Source organism: Sminthopsis crassicaudata, chromosome 3, assembly GCF_048593235.1.
Source record: "Sminthopsis crassicaudata isolate SCR6 chromosome 3, ASM4859323v1, whole genome shotgun sequence".
In the NCBI taxonomy this organism is placed as follows: Eukaryota; Metazoa; Chordata; class Mammalia; order Dasyuromorphia; family Dasyuridae; genus Sminthopsis; species Sminthopsis crassicaudata.
Genome location: NC_133619.1, coordinates 326,935,088 through 326,953,644, shown reverse-complemented (window position 1 = coordinate 326,953,644; position 18,557 = coordinate 326,935,088). Strand labels below are relative to the sequence as shown.

The 18,557-nt window shown below is 36.9% G+C and overlaps 2 protein-coding genes across 2 annotated transcripts in view; one reads left to right on the top strand and one right to left on the bottom strand.

Moving 5' to 3' along the window:
* Nucleotides 1–2,264, top strand: part of TMEM39A (transmembrane protein 39A) — a 30,573-nt gene extending 28,309 nt beyond the window's left edge. Inside the window, exon 9 of the mRNA XM_074301308.1 lies at nucleotides 1,867–2,264. Coding sequence (XP_074157409.1) covers nucleotides 1,867–2,100 — 234 coding nt within the window. The 3' untranslated portion in view covers nucleotides 2,101–2,264. The remainder of the gene's footprint in view (nucleotides 1–1,866) is intronic.
* Nucleotides 2,265–9,831: 7,567 nt separating this feature from the next.
* ARHGAP31 (Rho GTPase activating protein 31) overlaps nucleotides 9,832–18,557 on the bottom strand; it is a 164,955-nt gene continuing 156,229 nt past the window's right edge. The window contains exons 11-12 of the mRNA XM_074301307.1: nucleotides 17,038–17,336; nucleotides 9,832–15,568 (exon numbers count right to left, since the gene is read on the bottom strand). Of these exons, the coding sequence (XP_074157408.1) occupies nucleotides 13,094–15,568; nucleotides 17,038–17,336 (2,774 nt within the window). The 3' untranslated portion in view covers nucleotides 9,832–13,093. The remainder of the gene's footprint in view (nucleotides 15,569–17,037; nucleotides 17,337–18,557) is intronic.

Here is an 18,557-nt window from a genome sequence, read left to right as displayed (position 1 = left end):
ACAATTAAGTAAGTTACTCAACCCTGCCTCTACCCCTCTCTGAATCAAATTTTCAGTTACATTACATTTTACAATCCCAACCTCAGAAACAAATGGATTGCAAAGTAAGCATCTTGTGGTGAGTGTGAGGGCTATTCTTAGTAGATTTGCCTTTCGTGAGAGTATATGTTCTTGATATGCTTTGTACAAAATGTGCATTAAATAAACATTTGTATAAATCAGTGAAATGAAGATCATAGGAGGAGTGATTGTTGTGAAAGGTATTGTGAGGAATTCAGAGGAGGTTTTGTGTGAGAGCTGTTGCCTTGAAAGAATACTTGTGTTCCCTGGTGTTCTAGGCATAGGGGAGGCTCATTCCAGCTAAAGATTAGAAGCCTGATTCAGAAAAAGGCTTTCATATGATTTGGGTCCTGAGTAGATTATTCTAAATAAGTAAAGTAGGGAATACTATTCCACAATTAAATGAAGCAGATGATTTCCAAAGAAGATATGTGATTTTATTTTAGCATACATGGAGAAGTATTTCCTGACTTGTGAGCCCTGTAGACCAATAATGGCTTAGTGGAAATCATGGTGACTCTCACTGCTCTCTTGAAAACTGCAATTGGTATATGTTTTACTAAGATGTTCAAATAGCAGAGTACTGAACATGCGTTTTTGGACACTTTGTTCAGAAGAATCTTGCTGACTTAGAGTTAGCTGGGAAATTACTATATCACTAATTTGGTGGAGTTGGCTTACTAAATTATAGTGCCTTTCAGTATTATGGATCTATTATTTTTTAAGACAGATTGCTAATAGAATTAAAAATTCTTCTCACAGTCCTTGGTTTGGTATACAACCCCTGACCATTTATCATTGGCTCCCAAGTTTCCTCTATAAGCCTTTGTAATACCAGGCAATGTGGGGTGAAAGTTCAGTTGAATTACATCTTATTTTTCTAGCAAGAGGCTTCTGGCAATTTAATGCCTTCGAAGCTGCCTTGAGGAATTGAATTTACCCTGGTCAAGCACAGAAGTCTTTATTTCCATTTGAGAGAAGGCCTCTTTACTGCCCCCTCCTCCATGCCAACTCTGATCTAAGAAAACTTAAGGCATATGCCTTCTTAATCACCAATGCTCATAGGCACAAACCTCATAATTTTTATTTTGTTAATGCTATATCACAGACTAAATACTTGGAACTGGGAAGTTGGTTGGAGAAAGCTTGAAATCCTGTTTTATTTTCATTTTTCTCATCCTGATTCTGTATATCCAGCTTCTCCATAACCAGAAAATATATAGAAACGCATGGTGCATGACTTAGTCATGACCAGCTACAGGAAATAAAGAGAAAAATTAAATAAGGATTATATTAAATATAGCAGTATTGTTTTTCCTTGAAATTATTTGAAAAAAAAGTTGTACTATGTAGATTTTTACAGATTTCAATAAAAAGATACATATGATTCTCTTTAGGAATTAATGTGCTGAGATGTATTTTCCCTAATCTCATGGGGAACTGCTTTAGAGGGTGATTTTCTTTCTTTTTTTCTTGAAGGCATTGAAATAATATTGAACAAGGAAATTCATTCTACCAATATTTCTTGGGGACAAAAATCTCAAGAGGGTATTGATTTTCATATCAAGATTAAATTTAAAACGAAAGTACTTTAGAGCCAGTTCTATATACAGCCACATTTTTTAGCATGTTTTCTCCGGTTTTCCAAGAACCAGAAGATTAAAAGTACTTTAATTGTCCTATGTAATAACCAGACCTAATAGTTAAGTATTAAATTATTAATTTAGAATAATGTCATCAGAGAAACATTTCATTGAAGATAATTTTAGTCATTCTTATATAGTTTTTTTTTTTTTTTTCTTACAGTTTCTCTTTCATCGTCCATTAAGGCTGTTAAATCTGCTCATCCTTATTGAGGGAAGTGTTGTCTGCTACCAACTTTATTCCCTACTACGGTCAGAGAAATGGAATCACACACTTTCCATGGCCCTCATCCTCTTCTGCAATTACTACGTCTTATTTAAACTCCTCCGGGACCGAATAGTATTAGGCAGAGCATATTCCTACCCGCTCAACAGTTACGAACTCAAGGCAAATTAAGCTGCCTGGCCAACAGTGAGGGAAAACCCAGATAAAAATATTTTCATACAGTTCTATTTTTTTTTCTCGCAATGTTTATAAATATTTAAGATATTTTATATTTTGTATACTATGTGTTTTGAAAGGTGGGAAGGGTAAGGGCTATTAAATGTCTCCATAAACAAGGTGATGTGCTTTTTTTTCCTGTGTTAATTGTTTCTGAGTGTATGTATGTGAGGTTGTGAATTTAGAGAAACTGATTGTGAAATGAAGTTCATTGTTTTAAAGTTATATTTTGTGTTTTAAGTTGGGCAATGACTTTGCTATATCTGTCTTTCTTAATTCTTTTCCTTATGTAAGGACTCCCTTTCCCCAAGATAAATAGAGCTTTCCTTTTGTGGCTCCTTTTTTTTTTTCCCCCCTTCTCTATTGCCAGTAATGAAATCTGGAGAGAAGGATAGAAATTACTGAATCAGGGCAGCAATGAGAAAAATTTTTAGGACAAGTTTTAGGTGCCCTATAATGGTATATTGAGTCCCATGGTCACATTCACTGTCATGGAGTGTCACCCTCTTCCTTCTCACTAATTTATTCATTAACAAGTATTTATAGAGAACTCAGTATATATGCCTTTTTATTTAGTGCTGTATGAGATAGAAAAATAAAAGAAATTATTTCTACCCTTGAGAATTTACATTGCAACTTGGGGAGTAAGATGAATACAGCAAGTGTAAGTCATTATATAATCAAATAATGATATATTATGAAATGAGTGATGAGCATGCATCAGAACAGATCAAAGAAAGTATTAATCTCTTAGAGAAAATGAATAATAGACTGGGATTAGTGGAGAAGTTAGACTCTAGTTAATGAATGAGAAATAGTATGATTTTCTTTGCTTACTCATGTTCATAATCACTCATACCATTTTATTTCCATATTTTGTTCCCTCTATGGATCAATTTTTGTCATTTGTGCCTTTCTCTTACATATGTTTATGGATATAGTTTTTCTGAATTGTCAGTGACATCCAATTTTTGTTCATCTAAGAATGATAATCTAAATTGATGTTTATTCAGCCCAGAACCTGCTTCAAAGTTAACATCTATACTTGTTTGTTGTTGCTGATGAAAAGAGCCAGGTTAGTTAGAGGATAATATATTAGGAATTGCTCCCAAACAGAAAATAATAGGGTATGGTATCTGTGTATATGTGTATAAAAAACAAGTCTATATAAAACCATATCATATGTTGGAATCATCATGGCTAAATTATTCATAGCTAACATCTACAGTGAGAGGAAAAACTAACTTTCCATTATGCTCTTATTTGCTTCTCTTTGCAAAGATAATTATTAAAATGGTTGTGCTTTACAGGGCTTTAATGATTTTAAAACTATTTTTTAAAAATTTCTAACTAACACTAGTAATCTTTGCCCAAATATGCTTTATTTAGGTCAAGAGAGGATTAGTGGGTTGGAATGTCTTTTGGAGAGAAAAATGATGAATAAAGATGAGAAGTTAGTGTCTAGTCCTGACTGTGAATCAGTTAAAAAGAGTAAGGAGGACAAAGAAAGACTCAGTACTTCTCTGTAGACCCTTTGTTACATAGTATATCACCAAATCTCCAAAAAGCTTCTATTATGTCCCTAATTTCACTGGGTGCTGTGGGAGTTACAGAAATAAGAGTTGGGAAGATAGGCTTCATGTGGGGTGTGTAACCTTTAGCTAGATAATACTATCTTAATAGATAGTACCTTGTATCAACTTGGTAATGAATTTTTGCAAACTGTCAGATCTAATGACATAACTAGTCTATCAGCAGTCTATACTTTCTGCAGATTGAAAGGACCTGCTTACATTCTGGACATGACTTTCAAAAAAAAAAGGATTACTTTCTTGTGATGGATTAGGCATTGTAATAGGATTTCATTGTACATTTAGCTATTGTAAAGCTCATAGAACCAAATGTCTCCTGTAAAGTAGCCAATTTATCGGTTATACCAAATTGAAATTAAAAAGAATCCAGAAGTGGTTTGGAAATCAGGAAACTATTTGGTATGAGTTATATCATGAACCAGAGTAGGCATGCTTAGTAAAAGAAGATAGAGAAAAGCAGATTGGAGTAGTTTGTGGTGGGAGGTTCTCAGGAAACCCTGAGGAGATGGATGAATGCTACCTTTTTTTTTTGTTTTTTTCCTTTCATAATTAGGGTGGGGTGTAGTTATCTCATACTTAAGGATGCCCCCTTCTCTTGAATCCTAACCTGCCAAAGCATAGAATTTCTATTAAAAAATTCATTCCATTGAATCTTGAAAACTTGGGTTTTCTGGAATCCTTTTTGGAATGTTCTTATTTATGAGCTCTAAATCTGTACTTATCAACTAACAACCTTAAAGAGATTGGCTAAAGGTGAAATCAGTGACCAAAGGGTAGGGAGAAAAAAAATGGCTTCTAGACAAACTTCATGATTTCCAAAGTTTGTTCAAAGCTAACCCTAGTTACCAAAGTAGAAATCTTGAGAACATTGAAGGGAAATGACTGATCATTTCATCTTAGAATTCATATCTGAAAAAAAAAAAAGAAAAGAAAAGCCAGGCAAAGTCAGACATGCACCTTAGACTTTGGAAGAACAGATTTCAGAATGGAAAGATAATTGGGATCCCTTCACCTAAATTTCTTTCCATAAAACTAGTCCAGATAGGATGGGAAAATTATTTGGAATATACCCCAAGGAAGTCAAAAGCAGATTAATCATCAAAAGCACTTTTGATCATAGAAACACAGAATCATACTAGGTGTTCAATTGACAAATGATTGAACAAATTGGGGTATGTGAATATAATGGTATATTGTTGCACTGCAACAAAGAACAAATACGAGGGATTCAGATAAACTTGGAAAGCTATATGAGTTGATACAGAGTGAAGAAAGCAGAGTTAAGAGAATGTATGCAACTTAAAATAGTATAAGATACAATACTAAAACATTAGAATTCATTTAACCTAATGACATCTTTATTCCATGATTGCTGATCTTGACAAAATTCTAAAATATTTAAGTATCAATGTCAGCATTTAGAAAGAAAAATGTGATCACAAAGAGCCAGCATGACTTCTTCAAGAACATATGCCAGAATGATATCATTTTCTTCTTTGATGTGGTTATTAAAGTAGTTTAGAGGAATGTTCTGTTCTAATACATTTAAGCGAAGTATTTGATCAAAGTCTTTCATACTATCATTGTAAAGTGGAGCTGTATGGCCTAGTTCAGTTGAAACTGATTGAATGATGACCCAGAAAATTTGTCAGTGGAATGAAATCAAGGTGTTGGGAGGAGAGGGACACTCCATATTCACAAAATTACTGTTTGGCTGAAGGCATAAATAGCAGTTTTCAAATTTGTGAATGATAGTATCTCATAGACAAAATGATAGGGATGTATAGCTTTAGACTTGGATTAAAAAGGATTAGCTTTACAAACAAATATAGGAGTACTGTGGTGAGACATCGTGTGAAAAAGATTTGGGGGTTGAGGAGACTACAAGATAAAAAAAATCAGCAATATGACTCTGAAAAGCTAATACTGTCTTCAGATCCATTAACCTGAATGAAATGACAATCCTACTATGCTTTGATCTGGAATATTGTGCTTAGTTCTAGTATTTTAAAAAGGACATTGACAAACTTGTTTCTACAGTAGATAAATAGAATTGTGGTTACTAACTATGCTATAGGAAAATTGGCTGAAGAAATAGGATATTTATGCTTGAGGGGAAGGGAGACAAATAAATAACTGCTTTTAAATGTTTATGGAAAAGGGATTAGAGTTGTATTGCTTCATCCCAGAGAACAAAACCAAGATAGAAGTTGTGGATAAAGTTTGATGTAAGGAAAAACTATTCCTGGCAATTAGCATTCTCTGGGTTGCTGTGGGAGGTGGTGTATCCCCTTTCATTGGAGATCCTTAAGCAGAGCTGTATGTGTATGTATGTGTCATTGTAGAGAAGATTCCAACAGGGTTGCTTCCAACTCAAAGATTCTATGCTTCTATAAGGATAAGGGACTTTCTTGGTTCCTGAGTATAAGTAGCAGATATTGCCACACTTAAGACCACCCTTTGTGATCTGGAGGTGTTGGTCCATAGGTATAGACAACAGCATTTCCCCCCAGGCCCTTGCATGTACTGAAGTTTAGTCTTTATCTTAAGATTGGTATGTGAATCTCCACTAAATTTATATTGTGGCAGCTCAGAGGAAGTGCCTCTGAGTTCTTGAAGATTATGTCAAAAGAACGAAAGCCTTAGTAGCTCCCATCAAGAGGAAGTTTCTGTTGCAGAAATGATATAACTTAGCTGAGCACCGGTTTTACTAAATTTAAGAGGCTTGTCCCTAGATTGGCCACAGGGTGATTCAAATTGGGGGTGGGGGAGGTACTTTTGTTTTGTTTTGTTTTTGCTAATTGTAACTCTCAAATAGCATCTACCAAGTGAGAGTTTACCATCTAGGTTTATCAAGTGAGTACCTGTACTGCTGAAATACTTCTTTGGCGTGATATTAGTTTTAAAATAAACTTAACAACACTTTTGTTACCAAATCCAACTCTACTCAAAAAGGCTGGCTAATTTCTGATTTAGAAAGCTCTTCTCCTGAGGGAGTTCCGGGGCTCCACATTCACAAATCATCTGAAGTCCAGAATAATTTGGGAAAATTTAATATGTAGATGTAGAGTCTAAAGATGAAATTCAGTTGAAACTTAGAGTAGCCTAAAAGAGAGACTGCCTAGCTCTCGAGTCTTGAAAGAGTGAAACTGAGCTAAATTAAACCCCAGAATATCACCAGTCTGGCCAATAGATGAGAAAATAAGGAGTTATAGTCGAATAGAATAAAGCTATGATCTTAATCAAAGGAAGGAATTTATTTCAGTGGTGGGAGTTTTCACAAGACATTCACCAGGAAGTATATTTTCTTGTGAGTCTTGGGGTTTTTCTAAACAGCCCTAATTTGAGAGAGAACATTCTTCATCAGTATCAAAAACCACCTTTCAAGGTGAATCTAATCTATGTTAATGCAGTTTTAAATTTTTTCAATCCAGAAGTTTGACCTGAGAGGCTATGCATAGTGCTATTATAATGTAAAGTCCCAATCCTATGTTAAACCCATTGCCTTGACCTTCATCTTTTTTTTGTTGTTGTTGTTGTTGTTGATTAGGTCTCCTTATTTCACTCAGGCTTAAAGTACAGCAGAAATTCATGTACCTAATACCACTACTGATTGGTATGGAAGCTTTGACTACTCCCATTTCTAACCTGGACCAGTTCACCTCTCCTTAGCCAGTCTGATGGCCTCTTGTGCCTGGGGGCTCACCATATTGGTAGAGTAACTAGATGCAAACTAATTGACCTAGCTCATTGCAATTCAGAACTTCAGAGCTTATGATCCACCGGTCTCAACTTCCCTAGTTTAAAGGTTTAAAACACACAATCAAGGCTACCCCAACCTTTCCATCTCCATTTTAAACACTGGGCCTGAAACTGGGTCCAATACTTAGCCTGGTTTTATGTAAAGTGAAAGGTGGCTTTTTCCTGACTATCACCCAATTAGCTGTACGACCTAGGGTGAGCCACTTAACCTGAGTCTATGGTTTCCCATCTATAAAATGACGGTAAAGGAGTAGGAATTGGACTTAAATGATCTTTAGGAACCTTTCTATTTTCTGTGTAATCTAGTGCCAATCAATACAGTGCCATGCCATCATTATCCCAATGTCAATTCTAACATAAAACTTGAGTGCCAGTAAGTATCAAGGCCAACACTACACCATTCCCAAACAAAGCCCAGGTGATCTGAAATCATGCCTTATAAATGCATGAGAGATACTTCTTTATTCTGTCATTGACATGATCAAGAGCATCCTAATACCACCTTATGTTCATTTTCCAACACAAACACTATACTTTAAAATATTTATTAGTATACATTTTGGAAGCATAATAACAATTTTATCTTTAATTACACATTATGTTTCTCTGCATATGTTTAATGTAATATTTATTCATACATTTTATTTTAAATCAGAAAAAATTTTTTTGATTATACAGGTTCATGGATTTCAGCATACAACTGAAATCCTGTGGCTTTCAAATAGAAACCTTTGGAAAAGTGCTTCACCTTGCAAAATCATAAATCACAAAGTATTATGGTGCTAAATTATCACAAATCCTTGTAACTCACCCAATAATACACATTCCAATAATATGGTGGTTCTTCATGGACTTCCTATCCTTTCCCTCCCTCACTTGGTTAGAAAAATAACCTTCATTCACATTTCCCTCCTTACTATCAAAAACACTGTTGTGTGCTTGACTTATTGGGATAATCCCCAGTTATGTGCTTTCTGAAATGGTATAGCTCCCAGCTAATCACTCCTCATACGTAAACTATCACTTCCATGTTTATAGAGTTGCTCACTTCCTTCTCTGTCCCTTACTTACTAAAATTGGGTTGTATTGAGTTGGGTGAGGGCTGTTTATTCTTTCTCAGACAAGAGATTGGTCTGCCTCACTTCTTCCCCTTAAAGTATCTGGAATTACCCTTCTGGGAACACATCACCCTAAGCTTCAAGGCATCATCTGAAAGACTAAGCCGTAATACAGTATGACTCTCATCTATTTAGGTAAGTCATACTTCTAACCAAGATCTTCTATCCCTATTCAGATATGTAAATATGGTAGTTAGTAGTGTCCCTTCATGTAGGAGACTCCAAGACACATGTAAATATTCCCTATTCCCTATCATCCCATTCTGCCCAATCTGGGCTAGCCGTTCTGATTCTGCCATATCTATGAAACAATAGAAATAAATATAATTATCTAACTTGTTAGAACTTAAGTGAAGCTTCTAAAATCCACCATTGAAGAATATCACATGTGAACCTGCCCATTTTCAGATAAGATCAGATCCAGAGACAGAACCAATTAGGGTCATTTAAAACCATTTAAACCTTAGTTCTGACTTAAAAATATGCAAAACAAACCCCTGCCTAATTTGGAACTAGTTCATCAAAGTCATCAAAACAAAATATTAAAAGTTGGAATATTGTCCAGAAACCTAAAATATTCCTGGTTTTATTTATTTAACATAAACCTGAAAGGGATCATCTAGGACTTTTTTTTAATCAGAAAAGGAGGTGAAGTGGTCATGGATCAAATGTGAGAGATAACAAAAAGAAAGTCCCAATGTTGGCACTGGTACCAATAAAATGTTAAAAAGTTCTCAGCACACTGAACAGACCCTTTATGGAGTATTTTCTCTGTTATATGGAAAAAAGTATACAGGATAAAAAGGTATGGATGGTTATCTAATCTGTTGACATTTCTTTTGGAATTCAATAATCTCAAAAAATGCTCTAACTTTGGTGGAACCACACAGCTTTTGGTAAATCCTGTTCTGGAAAGGGGTAGACATAAAAAATAACATTACATAAGCAACATTGCCTTCTATCTCAATCCCAGTGTTTCTAGTTCTAAAAGCTCGGCCTCAACTGCTAGTCTTTTTTCTTCATAATTTGGAGTTACATAAGGAATTAATAAATTGTTTAACACATATTTATGGAACTGTAAAAGTATCTTGTATATAGGAAGCACTTAATATTTACTATTGCTGCTAGTGGTTGATGCTTGGATTTTTAATGTCCCTAAAAATATTTTAATTCAGACTTTACTATGAATCATCTTTCATTCTTTCTTTCCTTCCTTTTCAAATGAATCAACTAAAATTCAAAACTTCAATTTCTATTAGAATTCACCATATAGAGATATCTTGAATCTAGTTCATTTCGGTAATATCATCAAATTTTTGCCTACTGTGGCCATTCTATGACTAAATTCAATTACTTCTTTATTAATGGCATATTTTTAAATAGTTAAAAATTTGTATAGGTTGGGGAATTCCCCAAGGAGTTGGTATTAGCATTTTCTTTCCAGCATGAGAACAGGTCTACAATACTGCAGCATCTTCCTGAAATAGTTATATTGCGAAATGGCCCAGCATCATAACTTCCCCAGTCACAGATGGCCAGCTCTGATTTCTCTTCTATTCTCAGAGGATATAAATTTTAGTGTATAAACTAAGTGAACTAATGGGAAAACCCAAGGTATTTTTCCTCTGTGGACAATGACCTCAACTGGGTCACTTTTTACTCAGTTGTTTCAATGTGTTACAATAAGCTTTGGAGGGGTTTCCTTTCCATTTACAAATATTGCAAGGATTTCTTTAGTACCAGACCTACATATACAGCAGTGTCTGAGAAAATCTTAATGAAAATTACAGTCTATTTCTCCAGGAATCATATAGAATAAAGAAGGTTTCATTTTTTGTGGGGGGAAAAGGGGGCAATTCATTCATAGAAAATTATTTATAGTTTCTCAAATTCTAGCAGAGGCATTCTGAGGAAAAGTCAGCATATGGGATTTGACTGGTTTGTGAAGGACAACAGAGAAAAGAAAATCTATTTGTCTCTAGGCAAATTCCAATGTATATTTTGAGAACTTCAACTTAGGCTCTTGAAGATGCTTCTATAAATATACAGTGTCAGAATCTAAAGTCAAACTAAAGACATGGGTGTTCATGCTTACACATATATGAAATCAAACACTGAGCACTGAAAATATACTTACTTATTAATAGGCAAACCAATGGCTTTTCAGTCTTATAGCAAAATAACAAAAATATACTCGTGTGTTACAATCAAGAATTCAAAATATGCAAAATATATTTTAAATATCCCTTTGCTGAGCTCAGTGGTTTCCTGACTGAAGCAAAATGCTGATACTTTGATCTTTTATTTTCTAAAATGCAGTTCATATGGGAAAGATGTTAGCAAAATGGTCCATGTCAAAAAGCAGTTGACGAGAGCCCAGTTATTAAGTTGTGTCTCAAGCTAATTTTTCTAAGGGTGGAAATGTAACTTTAGCACAGGAAGTTAATCTAACACTTGAAATTCTTGGACATCAAATTCATAATGTCATCACAATTACTTTTACTCACTGTAACCCCAGAATAATAATATATTTAAGTCAAACCTATTCCTATAGATCAATTGAATATCTGCTTCCTTTGCTATGCTCATTTCACCATTTTTATTGCCTCTGCTAGAAATGTATCAAAACCAGCCAAAGGTCTTCAACCTCTTTTTTCAACCTGTCTTAATTCTCCTAGTATGTAAGACTTTCTCCCAAATCAGCTGACTCAATATGTCCTATAGAGTGAACTGTCAGAAATCCCTGACCAAAATACCAGTTAGAAAAAAATTCATGCTTACTCTTCTGGTTTATTGAAAAGAAAGTGTAAGCTCTAATCTTGAGTCCTCTCACTTGCTAGCTATATGACCTTAGGCAAATCAAATTTTTTCTGGGCCTTTTTTCTCATCTTGGACCAGGTGATTTCTAAAGTCCTCTATGTGGACAGAATGGAATGCCATCAGGCCAGGCCAGAACAGCATCCTGCCCAATTCTTTGATGGGTGATTCTGGTCACAGTGGTAGATCTAACCAGGACTTGACCTGAAAAGAGAATGATGAAAGGAGGTACTAAGAAAAATATCACCAATATGATCCCATTTCCATTTGACCTTCAAACAGAAAGGTTTCCTTTACTGGGGTGCAAAGAAAATGAACTGGTATATAGATTTATTTTGTTTTCCGTAGGATTGAAACTGGAGTGCTTTCACCAAAAACCTGACTCCAGATCATGCTCAGTGTTCTTCCATCCAACAAAAAAGGAGGAAGAGTCAGGCTAGATAATTCCTTAAATATCTGGAAGAAGTAGACTAAGGAGCATGTATGATCAGGAGGATGGATTAAGAGAGAAGGCTCTCTCAAATCAGTCCATGAGAACTGAAGATGGTTTGTTGGCTACAATTAAATGTATCTTTTACAGGGGAGACTCTTACATTGGCATGGATAAGGTGGAGGGGAGAAGCTTTCTCACTAGTCAGTCTCCTTTTTCTCCATTGTTCCCTCCCAGGGAGAAGGGTGGAATCTATCCCTACCAACTAAAAAGTACTGGCACCACCAATTTTCTATGCAGGGAGTTTATCTATTATACCATTCTGTCACTCTGACATTAGAAAGATTTGGAGGAAAGCAATTTAACACTGCAGTGCTCCCAAATAAAAAGAGCATCCATCATTATAGCCCTCAATGTCTTTCTCTGAGTTACTGAGTATGTCATTGAGAAAGGCAGGCAAATTCACACACAGCTAAATATACAAATGAAAAAATTATCTTTTTAATTGGTGTCAATCACAGGATTTGTAATTGTGTGTTTTTATTTTCTATGCTGTATTTATAGCCAGTAGCACCAGCTTGGTGGCATGGACAGGTATGGAACCACCAAGGAAAAAGTGTATTTCTTAATCCACCTGCCTAAATTTCTAAGGGCACAGTAGGTTTATATTTCCAAATCTCTCTTTTCTGATAGTAGAATTTTCATGAAGCATATTAGAAAAAGTTACTAAAGAAGCATGAGCTTTAAAAAGCATTAAATAACATGGAGAACAAGAAACCAGAAACTTCAGAAAGAATGTCTTCTGATATAGGAAAAAGATTTTTCTTTGTTGCAGAGGGTATTATTATGGCCAGCTATCAATAGTTTTGGATAAAGATAGCATGGATGAATAAATGCAATTCACAGATAATTTCCAAATTGCATTTTAGTCATTTCTCTCGATGAACATTTTTTTCCTTCATTTGTTAATAAGCAAGAAGATGGGCTGATCTGAATTTTGTCTCTTTGCCCTTCTACCAAGCACCCCAAACCTTCTGGCACCTGAATGACCTCAAGATTGTGGAGTAGAATGGCTAAAAAATGTGAAACAAGAGACCTGAAAAATCCCAAAGCTATCAAATTTTTCTCTGGAATAAAAGAGTTGACCATAAAATAATACCCAGGCAAATCTTAACAGAGCCCTGATAGAGGAGAAGATTCCAAGTGAAGGAGTGGGAAGTAAGCTGATGTCATTCTATTTGCCTTCCACTTCTTCCATCCAGAATCACTGATCTCCTCTGGGGCTGGTAAAAGCAACTGGTTGAGGTCTCTAGTCTCTGGCCATTCTTAGGAATAGTCATTTTGTTCCTAAGTGTGACTCCTTCTGGGGTCACCCACGTGTTCTCAGCCAGCTCACCACAAATGAGACCAGAAGAAATTGTTTGGGTGGGACTTCTGATAGGGGAAAGTAGGGCCCTGGAGTCTGAAGAGGAAGATGGGTGATCCATGATAGGGAAAGGAGGGCTAAACAAGATTAGGCTCTGAGGTCTTCCTGGTCTTGACCTGTGGAAAGGTTTGGACATCCCAGATGACCGTTCAATTTTTGAAGAAAGTGGATTGTCCCCAGGTGGTTCTGTTTCTGATGTACGTTTTCTGCAGGGTGCTGAAGCGTCCTGGGAGGAGAGAAGGCAAGACACACATGCGTCTGGAGAAAGAGCATGGTCATCAGTCCCAAAAGATGTGGAGTCCATCTGGATGGAATCAATGTTTCCTTTTCCTTCTTGGCTGGTGTTCTCCTCCCGAGGTCTCCCTGGAGAAGGAGGGGACTCCTCCGTAGCAGACTTTGGAGGCGTCCCATCAGTAGGACTGGCCTCTGCTTTGCCCTTCTCTGTAGAGGGAAGGGCATCTTCCTCTGTGTTCTGAGCCTGAAGGGGCTGTGGAATCTGTGTGTACTGAATCTTAGGTGGTATGACAGGCACGGCCTTAGCCTGGCACATTTTGACCATGAAAGAAGTTCTCACTGCTGATACACTCACGGGGGCAGAATTACGACGGCCTGTTAAGGCATGAGTGACCATGTCTAGGTCCTGGGCACCACAGTGAGCTCTCCAGGGGTCTGCTGTGCTGTGGGGTGAGGTCATACAAATGGGGGACCAGGGGTAGTTGGGACCTTCCCTTTTAGCTTCTCCTTGGTCAAACAGTTGGCTTCCAGGTGAACTGAGTGAAATCACATTCTCAAACCTAAAGAAGTCATTTATAAGAGGTACACAGTCCAGGTTGAGGGAAGAGGGTCTATTCTTCCCTTTAGGTGGTACACAATCATTACTCGTTAACTGTAACTTGGAGGAAGTAAGCAACTCACTTTTGGGAACAAGAGATGTTTCAGGGCTTGCCTTGTCCTGACCTCCAGATGGACTATTTTCCCTAACATTCTCCAAGGCTAAGCCACAGCTACCTTGTTGATTCATGGTCATCGAAGGGTTTGGCAGAAGGTTTTCTTCATCGATTTTTGTTTCCTTCTCTGTGAAGCAGTCAGGATTAGTTTTTACTGTTTTGGATTGTACATCTCTTCCTGAATTCAGGCCAAAGTCTTCTTCTGTTCCCCCTGGCTCTGAGATCTCCTTGGAATGAGTTGGTGCCTTCTTTTCCCATTCACCTTTTTCTCGGTTGGGGGGCAGCAGCTGTAAGGGGTCAAAAGCCATCAGTGACCCCAGACTGACACAGCTACTTGATGACGGGAATGGATGAGTCCATTGGTTTTTCATGGTAAGTTCGCTATCTAGGGAATGACTCTGAACAAAAATGGGTCTGTGAGGGAGCCTCTTCTCTCTTTGATTTTGGAGGAGGAGCTCTTGTGGCCGAGTTCCCTGAATATCTTTCAGTGTTGGAGAATGAAGAGGGCTTGTGACCCACTGATGGTCTTCCCAAGGCTCTACCATTTCTAAACTCTGTGGTGCAATGTCAGTGGAGGTGTCTTCTTCATCATAATCAAAAGTTTCCTGCATTAGACTGGCTCTATGTGGTGAGGCCCCCAATTCCCTTAGCTGGCCTTCTCCCCCAGAAACCTTCTCCTTGGGGCTCTGTTTTTCACCCTGTGCTGGGAGAACGTCTTCTCTCTGGTAGAAGCTGCTGGGATCACTAATACCGTCCACAGCCTGAGTTTGGTCTGAATGAGAATTTCTTACCATGGCTTCTGAAATTTCTTCTTTCTCAGGGCTTTTTGTCAAAGAGTCTTCTTTCTGAAGAGTTTGCTCTTGAGGTTGGGGAGGTGAAAGTAGATTCCCTGAACTCTCCATGAGTAGATTGTCCTGTGGAGAAGCAGAGTCAAGTGGAATAATTTCCAGCACGGGAGTCCTTGGAGAGTCCCCCTGCTTACTCTGCTCAGATAATAGTTTTGTTTCCTGTTCAGTCCTCTGATGGTTATGGAGTTGTTCAGGGTCTCCCTTAGCTTCAGTCATGGGGACCACAGCACCTTCTGAAGTTGGGACTTGAACGGTTTTATCTGGAATTTCTTCCATTGTGACTGCAGACAGGCTGGACTCATCAGGGAAGCCCCTTGTCCAAGGAGAAAGGGTGGTCTTTGGGCTTGAAATAAGAGCTGTTTGATCAGCGCTGATCTTTGGGGCAGTTGATGGTAGGGCCTGCAGCTCTTCCTCAGACTCAATGATTTTCAGCTCTTGTTGAATTTCAGGCCACATCAAAGCACTGGAAGAGTCATCTTCATCCTGAAATATATCACAAATTCTGTTATCAAATTAGCAGGTTTCTTTTTTCCTCCCAGTTTTAATAGTTGCTCATTCATTTAATAAACATTTCTTATGTCCTTATCATATCCAAAACTTGCTTAATAATAATGAGAACACAAAGACAAAAATGAAATAGTCTCTGTTCTCAAGGAGATGACATTCTACAGGAAATTTACCAGGGCTTTCTACTTGGACTTAGGGAAACTGAAAAGATAGCTGGTTTGTGAACATTCTGATGCTAGGTACATATCTAGATTCCTTCATTGGTAAGTGGAGGATGAATGGATAAACATATCTCACTTGAATATAACATATATGAAATAAAATCACAACAACCAAAATTTACAATTCTAAACACCTGAATCTCTGACTTATTAGTCTATCTACTGTCTTTCCCCATAATGTAGTCAAGATTCTAGTTTTCCCTTCTTTCTATCTATTGTTCCACCCAACAAATCTCAAAGCCCAAAGGCTCATTTAAAATTAAGTAACTCAAGTTAGAGTTTGGGAAAGTTTTCGATTTTTAAAAATTTCCCTACCTCAAATCTTGTTCTACTCCTACTGAAAAATAGCTCATTGTAGAACTTTTGAAAACCTCATTTTCAGTTGTGTTTAACTCTTTGTGATTCCACTGATGGTTTTCTTGGCAACGACCCTTGAATGGTTTGCCATTTCCTTTTCCAGCTCATTTTCAGATGAGGAAACTGAGACAGTTAAGTGACTTGCTCAGGGTCACATACCTAGTAAATGTCCATGGCCAGATGTGAACTCAGATTTTCTTTATTCCAGGCCCCACACTTTATCTGCTGCCCTCTGTGTTTCCCAGCATTTCTCAAACACTCCTTCTAAATGGCTCCTGCCATTCATGAAGCACTTATTACATATTGCATTATGTTAGTTAATTGGGCTTGTAAATGCTTTGGAGGACTTGGTAGAGTGGAAAGACTTGTTGGAATATAGAAAGAAGAAATGGGTTTGTTTCTTAAAGTGCTATCTGAGCCACTGAGCCATTGAGTAACTGTGTATTTCGAGGCAAATCACTTAACCCCTCAAGGACTCAATTTTATAATTTATAAAAATGAGGACATTGATCTGTATTATCTCCATGGTCCTTTCTGATCCTAGCTATTAGAATTTTTCTAATTTTTTTCTGTTCATTTGTTTTTCATAATCTTAATCTTTTTTTTATTTTGATCTTAAACACCAAAACAAAGTGTGTATACACACAAACATACGCACTATATAATAGGAGATTTGTACATGAAACAAAAATCTCTGATATGAACTTAACTATATGAAAATTTTAACATGTAACTACAGTACTTATGATTATCTGTAATTTCTTCTAGCCTTGAAGAAGATATTTTGAACTTGGGCAAGTTTGAAAACAGGGCAGAGAAAGGGGGAGGGGTATCTCCAAATTAGATTAGTCATTGCAGCTACCTTACCATTTCTGAAAGGACCGTAGCATCTTCTTTTTTATCCCTGGGGTTCTCCTGCTGAGCAGTGGGCTCACTCTGGTGGCTTTCATTGATCTTTGTGGCTTCCTCTAAATCATGTCTCTTCTCTATTGTGGTTGAAAATGGCAAGTTTGCTGAGATGGCAGAGACTTCTTTCTCTCCAGGGTGGGTACTTTGCTCTGGAGAATGATTACAACTGCATTCCACTCTCCTTTCCTTTTCAACCATTGGTTTGGAATCTTCCAGAGATTCAGACTTTATGGTTCTTAATTTCTGAGGTGCAGAAGCTGTGGTAGAAATAAAAATGAGTGATTAGTTAACTTGATGATTTAAAATGACTTAGTTTCTTTCCCTAAAAGCATATGGCATAGCTCTCTGATTTATAAGAATTGAGAGAGACTCTTCATTGAGTTGTCTCTAGTGTTTTCACTTTCTTTCTTGTGCCCAATTTGTGGCCCCCTTAAAATAGCTATAGTTGAACAGTCATTCTCCGCCTGTCTCTTTTCTTAAGACTTATTCTCAGAGATATTAGAGTAGTGACAACACTGTGTCCCCTAGAGCAGAGCTTCTTAAACTTTTTCCCCTCACGACCCATTTTCCCCTGAGAAATTTTTATGTGACTCCAGGTATATAGATATTTAAATAAATATACAAATCAAACATTTACTGATAATCAACCATAATTTCACGATCCTTACATTTAGTTATAAAACCCCATATGGGGTTGCAATTCACAGTTTAAGAAGCTGGGCCCTAGAGTAGTCTCATACAGTGCCTTGCAACTTGAACAACGATCCAAAAATATATTTTGTCCATTGACTGATTTCCTAATTTTTACAGCTTTTTACCCTAGTGGCTTCCTAGCTTTAGAGAACTCATAATTTAGGAAAAAGGGGCAGAAATATATTCTTCACAAATGAGTCAAGGAAAAAATTCCAAGATGCTCAAAAATAAGATTTCGGGTACAAAATGTGTCCAGAAAATTTGCATTTAAAACTATTGCTCTTACAAACAATTGTGGATCTCAAGCAACAGAAATATAGCCTTGCTTAGTCTGACTACAGGGCTTATTAGTAACATAAAAACCACCTGGGGAACACACAATGCAAGGAGATGTCCCAGTCTCATTTTGATTCTAGGAACTGAAACTGCACATGTGATTTCAATGCAGGAAATACTTCTCTTCAGAACTAAAAACAATTTACAATGACACTAGGCAGCTAAGAGTTATATGGTTTCATGTTGAAGTAAACAAAAAGAGCTAGAATCTAAAAAAAAAAAAAAATACATCAATCCAAGGTGAATAGACCTCAGGCTCCTTTGTGTATACCAACCAAAATACACAAAAGTTGGCAAAATATTTGCTTTTGGTAGTCAGGTACCGGATTCAGGAATTTATCAATTGTTCTGTTTCTACTTATATGTTTTGTTCTCTTTCTGTATTTGTGAACATGTGACAGGGGCATTCTAAAATAGTGATCCTTTTCCTTTCTCCAATGCCAACTGAA